The sequence below is a fragment of the Sarcophilus harrisii genome, chromosome 1 (genome assembly GCF_902635505.1).
Source record: "Sarcophilus harrisii chromosome 1, mSarHar1.11, whole genome shotgun sequence".
In the NCBI taxonomy this organism is placed as follows: domain Eukaryota; kingdom Metazoa; phylum Chordata; class Mammalia; order Dasyuromorphia; family Dasyuridae; genus Sarcophilus; species Sarcophilus harrisii.
The window spans coordinates 716,044,812-716,062,739 of NC_045426.1; the positions used below are offsets into that span (position 1 = coordinate 716,044,812).

A 17,928-nucleotide genomic window follows, 5' to 3' on the forward strand; every position below is an offset into this window, starting at 1 on the left:
GACCATACTCTATTAATATACATGCTTGGAGAAAGAATGCCCCCCACCCCACCCCCACACTCTCTGCAAGTCCCGATGCGTTGTATAGGAAATGACGATTTTGGTGGGTGGAGGCAGAGGGGCGGAGAGAGGAGGAAGAGATGATTGGCTGGCTTCTTGACGCAGCTGCACACATTGCTATGGAGATCCCCCCTTCTCCTCCGATCCTCCTTCACCTCCACTGAGAATAAAGATTGAACATTTTCCCTTAACCTGAATCCTGACTCCGGCTGATTTTAAAATACCGGATCATCTCATCAAAAGACATTCGTACAATTAAAAGAAAGAAAACGGGAGGAGGGGGAGCAGGCCCGAGTAGCCGGAGTCTCGGAGACTCGAAAACCCCACCTCCCATTAGTTACCTCCAGTTGGCACAGAGGAGGTGCTACGGACTTGGGAGTGCTCTGGGGCATGTTTCCCGGGAAGCTCAGTCACGGTTCTCCCAGTCATGTCCTCTGACCGCTTATCTCGGTCTCGCTCCTGAGGCGGCCCCTATTTGACCGGTCCCCCCCCCCCCCCCCCCCCCCCCCCCCCCCCCCCCCCCCCCCCCCCCCCCCCCCCCCCCGCCCCCTTCTGCTGCTGTTACTCCCTGCTCCAAGCGGCCCCGCCCCCGTCCCCAGGCCCCTGCGGCCAGAGGGAGAGGCCGCTCCCGCAGGTGCTGACCCCGGACCATCGGGCTCCCGCAGAGCCCTCCCAGCGCTCGCAGCCGCGGATGTTACCGACGCCACCCCTCCCTTTTATCCCGAGCAGCCCCAACACCTCCCGGTTCCGACCCGGACCTAGTCCCTGCCCCGAACCATCAAACCCGAGGTGGATCACGCCACGCCCCCAATCGATAACTGGTGTCCGAGGGAAGCAGCATATTCGTGGGGGTCTTCCCCATGAGGCCGGGCCCTGGGTCATCTCCCCTCCCCCCCTCCCCGGCCAGGCTGCCGAGGTGGGCTTTCTTCCCGTAGCCCCAGGAGAGGACAGGCTGGTCCTGTCAGTGCGCGGGCTCTAGAGGTCGGCCCATCCTACCTCCCTTCCCGACCTCGGCCAAGGAAGACTTGGAGCGGCTGCGATCTGAGCATGCGCACTAATCAGCCCTGTCCGCAGGACTACGTTTCCCAGAAGGCCATACTCACCCTGCATCCTTTCCCGAAGTTCAGAGCGGGGTTCGGAAAGGGAACCTCCGATCCCTTGGCAGACCGCACTTTCACAGGATTGGTCAAAAGGGCAGAAGAGGGAAGCGGGAAGCAGGAAGCGGCGGCGGGCATCAGGGGCCACTTCCGCCAGGCTTAGCTCCTCGAGGGACAACTATGGCCACGTCACGTCCGCCCTCAGGGCCACCGCCGTCTGGCTACGCTGCGCTCCGTCTTCTGTGTCCGCCCCCGCCGGGCCGCGAGGCCTCCGTCCGGCTCCAGGAGCCGGGCCGCCGGAGCCGTGGCCAGCCAGACGCCGGGAGTCGGAAGACGGGGCGCTGAGCCTGACTTCGGCACCTTTGCAGAAAACCCCAAAAGGGGAAAGCGCCGCGCCAAGCGCATGCGCAATCAGTTGCCCTTCCTGCAGCTTATTGGTCTTCTGCGCTGGGCGGGGCCGGCCTTCCCGACCAATTAACGGCCAGTTCACGTACATTCTCCCCGCCTCCCCCCGGAGCTTTCTGACTGACCGATCTCTCCCTGCTCACCATCTCACGCACCATAAGTAGAGACCCCTCCCCTCCTTGCCGGGGCTTCCCTGGGATCCGGGTTCGGGAGGCTCGTGCCCGGCATGGAGGACGGGCTGTTCTTCCCACACACCCCTCCTCCAGTTCTGGCTCCCTGCCCCGGCGCCACCGAGAGCCTCCCCGGGCGGAGGGTAGCAGGAGGAGGGATGGCCCAGGCGCTGGGGACGGCCTGGGCCCCGCAGGTGAGGTGGCCCCTCGGGCCCTCGCCCCGTCTCCCTGGGGCTCGGTGCCCGGGCTTTGTTACCGGAGAGCCTGGCGTGAGGGGGGTGCTGGGGGCGGTCTGTGTGCCTGTATGTTGTGTCTCTGGGGGAGAGGTGGATCTGTAGTGTTTTGTGTGTCTGGGGGGGATTCGTGGTCTTCTCTTTTGCTTTGTTTTTGCTGAGACCCCTTTGCCCTAATGCTTGATCAGCCGAGATGTGCGCAGAGTCCGCACTGAAAATCCCTTCCCAGGGTCCCACTCGTTGGTATTTGGGGTGTGTGCCGTTGGATTTTGACAGGATACTGAGGGTGATTGAAATCTCGCACTCTAAAGAAGTCCGTAATCCACCCCCTTTTTACAGGCAAGTTCAACCCATTGACATTCAAGGGTAATTGGTAACATTTTTGCTGGCTTGGCTTTGATCAGCAGGTTCCTGCTAGTTTGTTCTCAGCTGCCCCAGTCTTACTCCTTGTCGCACACCATGTCTCACCCAGAAGAAACACAGGCTTACTTTAGTTCAGTTAAGTAAGGGTCCATTAGGTAGCTCCTTTGTGGCAGGTACTGGGGGACACAGAGAAAAAAAGGGGTGCAGCTCTGTGTCCTCAAGGAGTATTGGGAAAGCTTCTATTCCACATTGTATTTTGGAGGCGTCCAGTCTCAATTACACCTCCTCCAAGAGTCTACTTTCAAAAATGTAATTATACCCTTACTGTAGGATCTATATCCTGTGCTTTCCAGCAGCTGACTAGTACTGCCTCTTAGGGTTCTGTATGCCATGTGCTGCTGAGAAAAAGGTATATTTCTTTTTATTTCTATTCAGTTTTCTCCAGAGGTCTATCATACCTAAATTTTCTTTTTTGTTTCTTTTGTGGTTAAATTTATCTAATTCTGAGAGGGAGAAGTTTAGATCCTCCACTAATATAGTTTTGCTGTAATTGGCTTAACTTCTTTAAGAATTTGGATGCTCTACGACTTGGTGCATATACATTTAATATCCTTACTACTTCATTGTGTATGGTACCCTTTAACAAGATATAGTTTCCTTCCTTAGCTCATTTAATTAAATCTTTTTTTACTTATGTTTTATCTGGGATCAGAATTGCTACTCCTGGTTTTTTTTGCTTCAGCTGAAGCATAATAAATTCTGTTGCAGCCTTCACTGTTACTCTGTATGTATCTCTGTAATTCAAATGTATTTCTTGTAAATAACATTGTAGAGTTCTGTGCTTTAATCTGTTATTTGCTTCTGTTTTATGAGAGAGTTCATAATCCACAGTTAAGATTATTACCTCTGTATTTCCTCCATCTTATTTTCTGTGTTCCACAGTCATTTCCCATAGTTCTCTCTCTGGGTTCTCTTCATGACTGAACAATTGGAACTGGTTTGAATCATCTCATTGTTGAAGAGAACCATGACCATCAGAATTGATCATAGTATAGTCTTCTTGTTGCTGTGTGTAATGATCTCCTGGTTCTGCTCATTTCACTTACTATCAATTCCTGTAAGTCTCTCCAGGCCTCTCTGAATCATCCTGCTGGTCTTTTCTTATAGAACAATAATATTCCATAACATTGATATACCATAACTTATTTAGCCATCCTCCTACTAGTGGGCATCCACTCAATTTCCAATTTCTAGCCACTACAAAGAGGGCTGTCACAAACATTTTTGCACATACAGGTCCCTTTTCCTTCTTCAAGACTTCTTTATACCTCTTGTTTCTCTTCTCGATTTTTTCTTCTACCTCTCTTATTTGCCTTTTAAAGTGTTTTATGAAAACCAATAAAGTCTTTGGGCTTGAAACCAATTCATAGCATTCTGAGATTTCTTCTGTGGACATTTTGTTCTGAGTTGATGTTTTGGTCTTTCCTGTTGCCATAGTAGCGTTCTGTGGTTAAAAATCTTTTCTGTCTTGTTCATTATCTTTCTTTTTTCCTATTCTCTGACTTTTAAGGTCAGGCTCTGTTCCTGAGGTACTGGAGGCACCATCCCAAACTTCCCATGCAGCTCTGAGTCTTGGCTTTGAGCACAGGGGCCCTTGTATTTGGTGTCCTGCTCACAGCAGGGGGTAACCTGACCTGCTCTTTCTGGCCGACAGCCTGTTTTCCCAGGCTGGCAGTTTTGTTGCCCTACTGGTCTGCTCTGTTACTAAGCCAGGATGGAGGGGCTCCTTGCTAATCTGCTGTGATTAAGACCCTCTCGATGGCTTTCCGAGATCCCGTCCTAGCTGTGCTTCACATCCTTTTCACCCCAGTAAGACTGACCTTTTCTGAAATCTTTCCAATCTATCTAGAGCTAGAGGGGGGTTTCATTCCACCAGACTGTTCAGAGGCTTAGTTTCATGTGATTTTTGAAGGAAATTGAGAAAGCATGAGAAGTTTCCTGGCTTCACTCCTCCATTTTGGCCCTACCCCTGGAATTCATCCACATACTTTTAATTGATACTGAAAGGTTTTCTAGGCATTCTGTGATTAATTGGAGTGAGAATGAACACAAACCTTTCTCTTGTGCCATTCAGGTTCAAGAATCATTCTCTTTTCCCTTTGCCATTGGTTTTCTGATAATTGATAATTCTGTCCTTCCAAAGAATATTTCCCTCAAACTCCTATTTTTTTTAAACACACTTACATTTTGCTTTATATTTATTTACTTAACAATAAAAAGTAGCTCACATATTGCCATTCCATTAAAAAAGGTTAAACAAAAATCTTGAATTAGGATCGAAAATGAACAGTAACAATTACTGCTTACTAATAGAGAATGCAAAGGAATGTTTTGTTTTGTTTTGTTTTAAATATCAGTAATTTAGAATTATTGATTTTCATTATAACTTGATTTGAATAAGGTAGTATAGTACATGAAGTTGAAACTGGAATCAGGAAGACCTGAGTTCAAATATTGACTCAGATAATAATGAGATAATCTGGAGAAAGTCCATTGTAGAACTTAAAGTACTATATACATGTAATTTTATTAGCTGTTTTGGTGTGTGTTTACATTGTTGCAATCATTTGTATTATTCTTTAACGCTTTTCTTTGCCCTGCATTGCTGTACAACTTCCCATATCTTTCACAATTTTTCACATTCATTTTTTCTTATAGTACAATAATAATCCATCATCTTTATAAAACAATTTATTTGAGCATTATCCAATATCTGGGCTCTTTTGCTTCTTGTTTGTTTGTTTTTTTAAATGAATGGTGTCTGTAGGAATATTTTAACATAGATAAAACTTCACTGTATCACTGACCTTTTTGGGGTAGGAGTAGGATAATGCTGGACCAAAAGGCTGACCAGTTAAGTCATTTTTCTTACATAACTTAAAATTTATAGAATAGATTCTAATAAATGTTTATTGATAGACTATTTTTTAAAAGGAGAGAATGGCTTCTCTTAGCATCTTTCCTTTCTCATAAAAACTTCTTAAATCAGATTTAGACATCATAGGACATTGGGAAGATGGCAAGTGTTGGCTCAAGAGACAGAAAATAAGTCTAAGAATAGTTTTTTTCTTAATTTTGACCCTTGCTATTTTGTTTAATGTTTCAAATGAGTGGCTACTAACATCAAGGATGATCAAGGATTTATTTTGTTCAGTGAAGGAAGGTAAGGTATAAAATTTGACTTATTCCTTGTTTTGGGGGGGGTTTTTTCTTTTTTTCTTTTTCCTTGTATATCACACTTTTCCTTTGGGAAACAATTCAATAGGTAACTAGGAAGTGAGCAGGGAGAGCTGTTTTCAAGGATGAACCTTCCCTAAGAAGCTAAGCTGTAGCACCAGGTGAAGAAGAAGTCAAGAGAAGAACTAAATGGAAACCAGACCAAGAGTTAAAATTGGATTAGGACCAATCATTGCAAAGCAGTTATAATAAAGTAGCCTATATTTTTGGAGAGAGTTCCCATCTTGGATTCAGCAGTACTCTGTTCCTTCCCCAACCGGGACCGGAAGAGGGAGAACTTCCTATCTTCTAAGAAAACCACTCTAATATTGGATACTTATCTTTCTTAAAAATACTTTCCTAACAATAAACTTGTTTTTTTCTTTTTCTTTGTTTTAAATGCATTTATTTTAATATATATTGCTTTATGAGTCATATTAGGAGAGAAAAATTAGAACAAAAGGGAAACACCATAGGGGAGAGAAAAAAACAGAAGAGAAAAGTGAACATAGCATGTGTTGATTTACATTCAGTCTACATAGTTCTTTTTCTGGATGCAGATGGCATTTTCTGTCCAAAGCCTATTGGGATCACTTTAAATTACTGAACTGTTGAGAAGAACTAAGTCTTTCATAGTTGACATAGCACATTCTTGCTGTTACTGTGTACAATATATTCTGCTTGTTTCCCTCAGTGTCAGTTTGTGTAAATCTTTCCAGGCCTTTCTAAAAATCAGCTTGTTCATTTCTTACAGATCAGTAATATTCCATTACCTTTGTATACCCCAGCTTACCCAGCCATTCCCCAATCGGTGGATATCTACTCACTTTCCAATTCTTTGCCATCACAGAAAGAGCTGCTATAAACATTTTTGCACATGTAGGTCCTTTTCTTTCCTTTATGATTTCCTTGGGATACAGCCCTAGGAATGGCACTGCTGGGTCAAAGGGTATGCACAGCTAATTCTAGACTGTTCTCCAGAATGGTTGGATCTTAAATTTTATTTTCAAATATTCAGGTTATTCACATATTCAAATTTGATTATCCCTGATTCTGCTTACCGTCTCAGCATAATGAGCCTACTTCTCTTGTGACAGCTTTCCTATCTCTGCTGAGTCTTGTCTTCTGTAGTCTAAACACCTAATATTTCCTGTTATTTTCACTCCCTGCCCACCTTTGGAAAATTTCTAGATTATCTGTGTCTCCTTTGAATGTGGCTCTTAGAATTGACCAGAGAGGGACTATAAGCCCCCTGATCTGGACTGCTCTGCCTCCCTTAGTTCTGCTTAATTAACAGTAGTATCTTGGCCTCCACATCTTAACTTCTTGCACTAAAAACCCCAGATTGCTTATTTGCTGTCAGAGGACAGACAGCCTCACCATGTCTTCCCATTCTCCTTTGATTCAGCCCAGAATTCTTTCCTTCAATGATCTTCCGGAACAGGGACGTGGGCAGCGGGGATGTTTCCCTTTCTGGGCCATTGGCAGATGTGGCCAGGGTCCTGACAACACTGTTATACAGTCTCTGGGGCCTCTGGTGAAGACCCCTCTGAACCATTCTCGACGAGTCTCTGGGTCTGACAACACAACCAGCTCTTAGTGGGCCTGTTTATGTATCAGTCCAGATCCTCTTTTCTTTCAAAAATTTGTTTTTGTTATTCCAAACTTGAGAGCCACTAATAAACACAGTCATTTTCATAAAGGACAAAAACCCCAGAAAATTGTACGTGATCCCCAGACTTCACTGCATGTGGCATGTTTTCAGTTAGCGTGTTCCAAAGTTGTCTCGTGTGTCTGAGTGGCCATTGGTGCATAAAGGAAGAAGAGCCTTGTAAAGGTGGTTGTGGTGAGCATGTTTCCTGTAGTTTAAACAGTGGGATAAGAAATTGTGAGGCTTAGTGTTTGATACTCTGAAGAAATAAATATAGGTTTTACACGGGCTGTGATGGCTGCGTAGTCTCTACTGGGAAATAAGGGGTAGAGAAAGTGAGAATAAGCATTGATCTAGCACCTAATACGTGTGAGGCGCCTTGCTAAGCACTTTACAAGTGTTCCTCACAAGTGCTTTTCAGAGAGGTGCTGCTGTCACCTTATTTTTAAGTTAAGACAACTAGGTCCGAGTGGACATTCTGTGACTTGCCCAGGCTGAGTACCTGAGGTAGGATTTGAACTCCGGTCTTCCCGGCTCTGGGTCCCACCTGCCTGTCATAATAGATGGTGCTAGTCTTCAGCATCCTGATCTCTAACATGTAATTTTGGGGACTGTGCAAAGCTCATGACACAGTCTCTTCCATTGGCAGAGTCACATGTAAGAGGGCCTTGAACTCAGAAAGAAGGGCCTGTGGTCAAGCAAGGCCTTTGGTCCTCACAGGCCATGTGTGAGACTCAGTCTTGCCCAGCCTTTCCTCATGGCACATGAAAATGAGGATCATGGAAGGCCACCCCAAGGGGGGTAATGGAAGCCCTCGGACACGGCTTAGAGCACGTTGGAGTCTGGACACGCGGGAGAAATACTCTCGTTCCTCTAACTTTGCTTCGCCAGGTCCCAAGGAGTGGTAAGCACGAATGTCTTTGGTTTTTCAGGAATTGGTGACCTTCCAGGACGTGGCTGTGGACTTTAGCCCGGAGGAGTGGGGGCACCTGGACACTGCCCAGAAAGGGCTATACCGGGAGGTGATGCTGGAGAACTACCGGAACCTGGTGGGCCTGGGTGAGGACCCCACACTGCCCCTGGGACTCAGCATCTGACTACTGGAGGGTCTTTGAGTTCTTTCTTCCTGCATGCATTGCAGTGTCCTGAGGGGGGCTAAGTGACAGTTGTGTCTGAGCAAGTAGACTCAGGTTGTTGATCCTTTTGTGGCCAAGACAAAGATGTTCATGGGCAGTAAATGTCTTTGTTCTGTATAGCCTGGCGGGTTGAATGTATTGTTTGTTTTTAAGCTTAAATTCTCTCATTCTTTGTGCCTTAAGATTTAAGCTACTTAGACCTCAGAAGTCTTTCTGAACTCTAATCTGCTGTAGTCCATTCTTCCCTATTTCTGAGCAACAAAGTGGGTCTTTCCCAGGAACATGGAGCCATCAGGTAGACTTTCTTAGATACAGGGCTTAGGATTGAATTGTGTCTTTGCCATCTCTTCCAATACTTTTTCATTTTCAATGAACAGGACTTGAAGTTTCCAAACCAGATGTGATCTACCAGCTGGAGCAAGGGGAAGCACCTTGGACCCCAAAGGGAGCAATTCTAAGAAGTTGCAGTCAAGGTGAGTAGCATGAGTCATGGGAAAGCAACAGATCAAGTGACCACCTTCTAGTGACTGTGACTTAGGGGAAGCTCTTGTAAACTGTTGGTGGCCTAATCTGGAGAGAAAACCTCAAAAAAGTCTTTCTCAGATCCTCACTGCCACTTAAACAAGTATGTCCTGACCTCTGTCCACTCTGTTATAGTCTTTGAGAAAGAGTAATCTAAACCAAATTAGGATTATATAAGAATTGCAAAGATTTTTCTTTTTGCTAATTGGCAGTGTTAATCAGTTAAACTCCCAGGATTAGACACAGAAATCACCTTTGCAAAGCACAATGGTTAATTATGTGAAAAACCATAAAATACACAGTTGTGGAATGATCCTTTTTTATTCATCTAAAACCTAGAGAAGAAAATCCTGCTTTATGACTGTTCTTTCATTAGTCAGCAAGTAGTTGTTTAGCAACTACAGTATACCAGATATTTGTTAGTGCTGGGTACAAAGACAAAAATAAATGAGCCCTTTCCTTCTGAGGACTGGCATTCAGTTGGGGGAAACACCATGTATATAGAAAAGTAAATAAAAGTATTTACAAAGAAATGCCTTCCCTGGGATACTTCTTCTGCATGCTATATATGTTTATATAGTGTGTCCTTCCATACTCTGTGGGCTTCTGAAGGGCAGGTACTGGATTTTCTCCTTTATCTCCTCAGCACTTACTCATAGAAAGCACTTAATTAATGCCTCTTGATTATTGATAGGTTAATTTGGATTTAGGGTGTGGTAGGAGGAAGAGGTAACTGGCAGGACTTAAGCCAGATCTTCTAAAGAAAATGACACCTGATCTGGGGATCAGCATTCCACTTTATGAAGCAAGGTATGGATGAAAGTCCAGCCAGGAAATGGAGAAAGAGACATTAAGAAGAGAAATGGCAGTGTTACAGGAACTCAGCGAAGCAGGCATATTCAGAATGAGAGGCTGTCCCCGGATCCCTAGGCCACCAGTTTCAGGAAGGAGGAGGACAAATTGAGTTGGTGGAGCCAGCATGTGAGCAGTGGGGCCTGGCATCGGACTTTGGGCTCCCTAAGCTCCTGCTCAGGAGTCGTCCCTGTCACTTCAGCAGTCAGAGAGGAAAACTGGTTGTCTCTCAAAGAATGCGCCAGCTAGTGCTCTACAGTCACGGATGCCTTCTCTTGTGGTACAGGGGACAGAGCTCTGCCCTTGGACCTCAGTTCAAGTCCTGCCTCAAACACTGCCTAGCCCTGTGACCCTGAGCAAATCAGTGCATCCATCTACCTCAGTTTCCTCATCTCTAAAATGGCATCTGCTTCTCAAGGTGGTTGGTGGGGATCATCTTGAGATAATAATTATAAAGTGTTTATCAAAATACTTGGTGCACACTAAGCATATAAATATTAGCTATTCACATATCTTTTATCATCATATACTATTATAGTATCATAAATGATATTCTGTCATTAAGTATGATCATCATATTTATGTAATCCTCAAAGGTCACATATCTTATAAGAGACCACTGTGATATTGGGGAGAGCAGAGAACATTTATAAATAAATGATATATTTATATATGTTATTTATATTTACAAATTTGAGCTATGGCTGGGAAGAAGTTAAAAATTCTGAGTGGTAGAGGAGGAGAGAGTGCATACCAGACCTCAGGGGTCAAGGGTACAGAGATACAAAAGGAGATGTGGACAGTCTGTGGATGGGTAGCAGTAGGTGAGTCATTTATACCAAAATAGAGAATGAAGAGGAATGATACGTTAATCAGCTAGCACTTATTAAGCAGGTATTGTGCTGAACACTAGTGGTATCCCATTTCTTGTTTTAAAATTACCTGAAAAACTGGGACATTAATACATTATTGGTGGAGTTGTGAACTGATCCAACCATTCTGGAGAGCAATCTGGAACTACGCTCAAAGGTCTATCAAACTGTGCACACCCTTTGACCTAGCATTATATCCCAAAGAGATCTTAAAAGAGGAAAAGGGACCCACATGTGTAAAAATATTTGTGGAAGCCCTTTTAGTAGTGGTGAGAAACTGAAAACTGAGTGAATGCCTATGAACTGGAGAATGGCTGAATAAATTGTGGTATAGGAATACTATGGAATACTATTGTTCTATAAGAAACAATCAGCAGAAACATTTCAGGGAGTCCTGGAGAGACTCACATGAACTGATGGTAAGTGAAATGAACAGAACAAGGAGATACAAGATTATAGGATGATCAATTCTGGTGGACATAGCTCTTTTCAACCATGAGATGACTCAGGCCAGTTCCAAAGGTCTTGTGATGAAGAGAGCCTTCTGCACCCACTAAAGGACTGTGGGGACTGAGTGTGGACCACAACAGAGCATTCTCACTCTTTTTTGTTCTTGTTTGCTTACATTTGTTTTCTTTCTCGTTTTTTTCCTTTTTGATCTTATTTTTCTTGCGCAGTATAATAATTATAGAAATAAGTATTAAAAATAAATTTATCTGAGGTATAGAAAAGTTAAAATTATTTGGTGATAAATTAATAAGGAACAAGTGAATTTGTGCCTAATTTGATTTAAAGCCCAACACTATCCGTTGCACTTTACTACCTCTCTGTGAGAAAATATACTTTGTTTTTTTTGATAGAGAATACAACAAAGTTCCATGTATATGAGGAGGAACAATAGAGTGACATTTTCTTATGTCTTTCAGATTGGGGAGCTGGGCCTGAAACCAAGGAGTCAGCTCTCATGTTGAGTATTTCAATGGAAGAATCATTCCAAGAAAAAATCACAGAGAATAGTACCTTCATTTCCAAAATGGAAGAAGCCTGGGAATATGATGCCAAGTTACAGAGGCAACAGAATAATAAGAAACGTTCTCAGCATGTTAAAATCACCCCAAAGAAATCTCACAATAAACTAAGAGCCCAAGAATGTAATAAATTTGGCAGGAGTAGCAACTGGGGACTAATCCTTTTTCCACAACAGAAAATATATGTAGGAAAGAGTCTCTGTAAATATGACACACTTAAAAAATGCATCAGACTACATACAGACCTAAGAAAATATAGCAGAATCTATGTAAATAAGATATTTTCTAAGTATGATGAATATGGGAAATCTTTCAGGTATACATCAGAACTCACTGAAAATCATAGATTACATATTGGAGAGAAACAGCAATGTAATGAAAGTGGGAAAATCTTCCACCAGAATTTATTGCTTAATCAACCTAATAGAATTCTTCCAGGAGAGAAGTTTTATGAATGTAGTGAGTGTGGGAAAGCCTTCCGTTGGAGATCACGGCTTATTAAACATCAGAAAATTCATACTGGAGAGAAACCTTATGAATGTAATGAATGTGGGAAGACTTTTCAGCAGAGAGTACAACTTACCCAACATCAGACAATTCATACTGGGAAGAAGCCTTATGAATGTAACGAATGTGGAAAGGCCTTTCGTCTAAGCACAGGACTTATTCATCATCAGACAATTCATACTGGAGAGAAATCTTTTAAATGTAATGAATGTGGGAAGGCCTTCCCTGTGAGTACTTATCTTACTCAACACCAGAGAATTCATACTGGAGAGAAACCTTATAAATGTAAGATCTGTGGGAAGGCCTTCCGCCTGAATACAGGACTTACTCAACATAAAACAATTCATACTGGAGAGAAACCTTATAAATGTAATGAATGTGGGAAGGCCTTCCGCCTAAGAACACAGCTTACTGAACATCAGACAATTCACACAGGAGAGAAGCCTTATGAATGTAGTGAATGTGGGAAGACCTTTCGCCTGAGCACGGGACTGACGCAACATCAGACAATTCACACTGGAGAGAAACCTTATGAGTGCAATGAGTGTGGAAAGGCCTTCAGTCAAAGGGCAGATCTTATTCGACATCATAGAATTCATACTGGAGAGAAACCTTATGAGTGTAATGAGTGTGGGAAAGCCTTCCGCCTGAGAACACAACTTACTGAACATCAGACTATTCATACAGGGGAGAAGCCTTATGAATGTAATGAATGTGGGAAAGCCTTCCGCCTCAGCACAGGTCTTACTCAACATCAGATAATTCATACTGGAGAGAAACCCTATGAATGTAAGGAATGTGGGAAAGCCTTCAGCCAGAGAGCAGAACTTACTCGACATCATAGAATTCATACTGGAGAGAAGATTTATAAATGTGATGAATGTGGAAAGGACTTCCGATGGAGCAGAGGACTTACGCTCCATCAGAAGATCCATAGTGGAGAAAAACCTTATGAATGCAATGAGTGTGGGAAAGCCTTTCCCCTAAGTTCATATCTTACTCAGCATCAGAGAATTCACACTGGAGAGAAGTGTTATAAATGTGAAGAATGTGGAAAGGCCTTTCCCTTGAGCTCACAACTTACTCAGCATCAGAGAATTCACACTGGAGAGAAACCTTATAAATGTAAGGTTTGTGGGAAAGCCTTCCGCCTGAGCCAGGGACTTACTCAACATCAGACAATTCACACTGGTGAGAAACGGTATGAGTGTAGTGAATGTGGGAAAACCTTTCGCCAGAGAACAGGACTTACTGAGCATCAGACAATTCACACCGGTGAGAAACCTTACGAATGTAAGGAGTGTGGGAAGGCCTTCCGCCTGAGAGCACAACTTACCCAACACCAGAGGATTCACACTGGGGAGAAACCTTTTGAATGTAAGGAATGTGGGAAGGCCTTTAATCACCGCCCTGAACTTAAACGCCATCACAGGATTCACACTGGAGAGAAACCTTATGAGTGTAATGAATGTGGCAACGCCTTTCGCCTTAGCACACACCTGACAAGACATAAGAGAATTCATACTGGGGAGAAACCTTATGAATGTGGTGAATGTGTACAGTCATTTCGCCTGAAGACACAACTTACTCAACATCAGAGAATTCACACTTGAAATTCTATAAATGTTGTGACTGAAGGGAGACTTTCTTCCAAAGCAAAAACTTTATTCTATATCAGTTGCTGTTTAAGACAGAAATCTTGTGAAAGAAAGGAATACTGAAGAGTTTTTAGCTAGAGCCCAAACCTAAAAACCTGGTAATGTATACTGGAAGGTCTTAGGGATGTTGTGAACATGAGGAATTTCACCCGGACACTCCTTAACTGAAAATAGATTTCAGCAGGTTCTAGCATCTTTTTCAGAGCAGCTACTATAAAATCTTTACAATCCCCACATGAACTGCAGGTGCATTTAGACTTAGTTTATGGCAATAGAATCACACTCTGATGGGGTCTGACTTCCATTTCACACCCCAGAACTAAGGAGTTTTTAAGCATTTTTTCCTTCCTTTTAATCTCAAAAGAAGAGATGCTACTTTTCTTTATGAATGTGGAAAAGCTGTCATGCACAGAACAAAACTTAAAATGTCATGGCATTCATATTGGACAGAAATTTTTTTTTATAATGACAGTTGAAAAGCCTTTCACATGAACACATACCTTATATTGGAAAGAAATCTTATGACTGGAATGAACATGGAAGATTTCAATCACAGCTATGCTTAAAATTTTTTTAATTGATATTTTCCTTTTTTTTTTTTTTTTTTTTTACATCATTGTTATCCCAAGTATTTTTCCCTTCCTCCTTCCTCCTAGAGAGCTATCCTATGTGATAGTATTTTTAGAGAGGGAAAAAAAATCAGCATAACTTCAATGCATAGAAAAAGCCCCAAAGTCTATGCAGTGAAACACTTACCTTCCACCTTCATGAATGGTAAGTTGAGGGATGTCCTTATTTCTCTTCGCTCTAGTCCTGCTGAATTCTTTATAATTGTTACATTTCCTCTTGATTTTTTTGGTGTCTCATTCTTTTTATTTTGTTATTGCTATGTAATTTTGGGGGCTCAGTCAAACTTAACTCTTTACTAAAAAGTAGAGAATCCAGATTAAGTTACACAAATGAGGTGAGGCCCTACCTCACAGTTGCTCTTGCTTTTTCTTACTCAAGTCTTCAGTAACTTCTACCGCAGTCTCCATACACACTATAGGAAGTGTCTTAATTTGCTGAGGAAATTTGACAATCTGGTGCTTGCTCAGCCCTCCCTTCCCCCCCACTCAGAAGCTTTGTCATTGTCAGCAACTCTTCTTTCTAGTCGAGAGGAAGAGAGATAGCTTTGCACCTTGACAAGTACAATCCTTTTCTTGTGCCTTTGAGCCCACTCCCTCCTTTAAACTTCTTCATCTCGTTCTAGTTCAATCATCTGTTCTCAGTAGTTTTCAAACCATCCTTCCCAGTCTTGTCTTTCTCAGCTGTTTACATTTCTTCCACTCTATGAACATTTATCATGAATTTATCATCAGTACATTTTCAGTCAGTGGCCAAGTCTTACTGTTTCTAATATTTCACTCACGTAGGACCACCTCAATTCAGGTTCTTATCACCTGACTAGTTGCAGTAATCACCTTTCTGGTCCCCTGATCAGAAATGAATGAAGAATGTAAAAATCATTTGTCATGTGCCAGGTACTATGCTAAGAACTGGGGATAAAAGTACAAGCCAAAGAGTATCTACCTCCATGACCTCTTAGCTCGTTATGCAGAGTCAGCACATATTGGGAATTTGGGAGGAGTGTTCTGGATAGGGTGGCCATCCAGATTTGGGATCCTAGCATCAATGACTGCCATCTCTCCTAGGGTGATAGCTTGGCTGGGTTACTATTTGCAGTCAGAACTTGAGGTGGCAGAAGAAGATACAGGGCTGTGCAAATGGGCAAAGTTAAAGACTCATATTGAGCCCAATGTCAGTGAGGTGGCCCTTGCCAGCTCTTCTTCCAAATAGTTAATAATGATTCTCTTAGAGCATGGGTCTGTCTCAAATGCCCTGTATGACCTCGCGATCACGGAAAAATTGAAGCCATTTCCTCCCAGTAGTGAATCCCTTTGGCCACATGTTGATTTAGAAAAGTACAAAGTAACATTCCACATTATGCTTTGTTTGTTAAATATTTTCCAATTATATTTTAATCTGATTCAGTTATCCTCTAAATTAGAGCTCTCTTACCCAGAAATCTGTCATCATCCTCCCATTTCCTCCTTCACGCCAGGCTCTAAGGAAGAGATGTCCCTTCGTGCTAAGGCTGACCTCTCTATGTGTACCCTAAATCTTTGTTCCTTTTTTATTTTACTTATCATCTTCCCTCTCTAATCAGTCTCTCCCTACCTACTCTTTCCTTTCCTGATGGCTGTCAATGTATCCAAATCTCCCTCATCCTTTAAGAACTTTCACAAGATTCTACCAGGGCTGCCAACTATAACCCTATATTTCTTCTTCTCAGGTCAAGTTCTTGAAAAGGTGTTTATTTTCCAATGTTTCTATTTCAACACATACCTACTTCTGAACCATTCGCAGAGTTGATTCTTCATCATTAAACTGAAATTGCTCTCTGAACTTATTAATGAGCTGTTTAATCTCCAAATACAATGGACTTTTGGCAATCCTCATCCCATTTGCAACATTTTGTAGTTAACTACTTTTTCCTCTGGGATATTCTGCACTTTCCAGGTGCTTGAGGTTCTCCCCTCTCCTCCTCCCTGTCTGACTACTACTCAGATGTTATACCTACTTAACACTTAGGGTATCCCCTAAGCATCTGCACTCTGTTCTCCTTTCCTTATACATTAAGTGATCTTATCAACTCTCAAAGACTTAGTTATCTATGCAGATGATGATTCTCAGACCCAATCTTTGCCTCTATCCTGAGCTCCATTTTCACACTACCAACTGCCTATTAGATGTTTTGAACAGGATGCCTTACAGAGATCTTAAACTCCATATATCCAAAACAACTTATATTTCCCTCAAATCCTCCTCCAAACTTCACTATTCTTATTGACGACAATACCATCTTCATAATCATCTAGTTTTGTAATCTCGTCAACTCTTGACTCACATTTGTTCACTCACTATATGTATTCAATGAGTTGCAAATCTCATTTTTCCACATATTAACACATCCCCTTTAGTCACACAGCTGCTCCCGTGATTTAGAGCTCATCACTACCACCTTCTGATTGAGTTATCTCAATTCACCCTTCATATAACTGCCAAAATGATTTTTATTTAAAAAGTTTGATTCCATACTTGAAAAACATACAGTCCCATATACAAGAACAGAACAACTGTATTGTGTACAGCTTTTTAAAAAGTATTTAATAAATTTATATTAATCCTGAAGTTGTATGTTTTATCCTTTGTTCTATTATTTTAAAACTACAAAGCTTATATTTTTTTCTTTGCTTCAATATCATTACTGTGCAATTTCCCCCATCCCCTGCAAAATGCTTCCTTTGTAATTCAGCAGCTCTTTGTCCTGGCTAGAATCAGAGATGGATTTCTCCAGCATTTGCAGCTTATCATAACCTGGTCTCTTCCTAGATTCTAAGATTTTTCCAACTTACCGCAAGCCATGTGCTCCATCACACTGGCCTATGGACTGTCACTCACATGTGATGCTTCAGGTATTTTTCCATGGCTGTCCCTGACGCCCTTTGACTCTAAGAATGCTTGGCTTCTTTCGACATCCTGTTTGAATGACTCTTTCCGCAGGAAGTCCTGGTTCCTCCAGCAGGTTATCTCCCCTGCCATGCGCTTGGTGTGTTTTGGGTCGAGGTTGTCTACTATGTTTAATCTAACCTCAAGTTGAAATCAATCCCTCCCTCACTGAAGTTCTGACTTAAGAAGTTTTGAATGCCATTAGGCTCCTTTCATGTGGCCCTCCTGTGTGCTTTGTGCATGGACCTGGGCATTTCACCAAGAGTTGTTGAGCAGCAAACACCATGTCAACTGTTCTCCAACCTTTCTAAAGCCACACTGGCTCTAAGGTAAGTTCCAAGGACAGGAGGACTCTAGCCAGAATCAGAATTTTGCCAGCACTGATAAAAAGGATGCCCCTTCCTCTCTTCCCTCCCTGTGATTGTCACAACCTATTTCCTTTACTTTTATAGAGATGGACAATGGAGGCATACTGGAACTCTTGGGGGATTAACCTCTTGCCATGTAACCTGGAAAATTTCAGTTTTTTCTTTTTTCTTTTTTTTT

At 42.6% G+C, this 17,928-nt stretch overlaps 2 protein-coding genes across 2 annotated transcripts in view; one reads left to right on the plus strand and one right to left on the minus strand.

Moving 5' to 3' along the window:
• Window positions 1-17,928, minus strand: part of LOC100928103 (vomeronasal type-2 receptor 26-like) — a 441,302-nt gene that overhangs the window by 212,261 nt on the left and 211,113 nt on the right.
• Window positions 1,496-17,102, plus strand: LOC116420906 (zinc finger protein 345-like). The gene is made up of 4 exons (XM_031949126.1): window positions 1,496-1,926; window positions 8,188-8,314; window positions 8,769-8,864; window positions 11,564-17,102. Exons 1-4 carry the CDS (start codon window positions 1,789-1,791, stop codon window positions 13,783-13,785), a joined length of 2,583 nt encoding a protein of 860 aa, XP_031804986.1. The 5' UTR covers window positions 1,496-1,788; the 3' UTR covers window positions 13,786-17,102.

Excerpts from the sequence above, each read along its gene's own strand:
- LOC116420906 (XM_031949126.1), top strand. The coding sequence starts at position 1,789 with ATGGAGGACGGGCTGTTCTTCCCACACACCCCTCCTCCAGTTCTGGCT. Across the intron at positions 8,315-8,768 it reads CCGGAACCTGGTGGGCCTGG|GACTTGAAGTTTCCAAACCA; the intron begins GTGAGGACCCCA and ends TTCAATGAACAG. Across the intron at positions 8,865-11,563 it reads TCTAAGAAGTTGCAGTCAAG|ATTGGGGAGCTGGGCCTGAA; the intron begins GTGAGTAGCATG and ends TATGTCTTTCAG.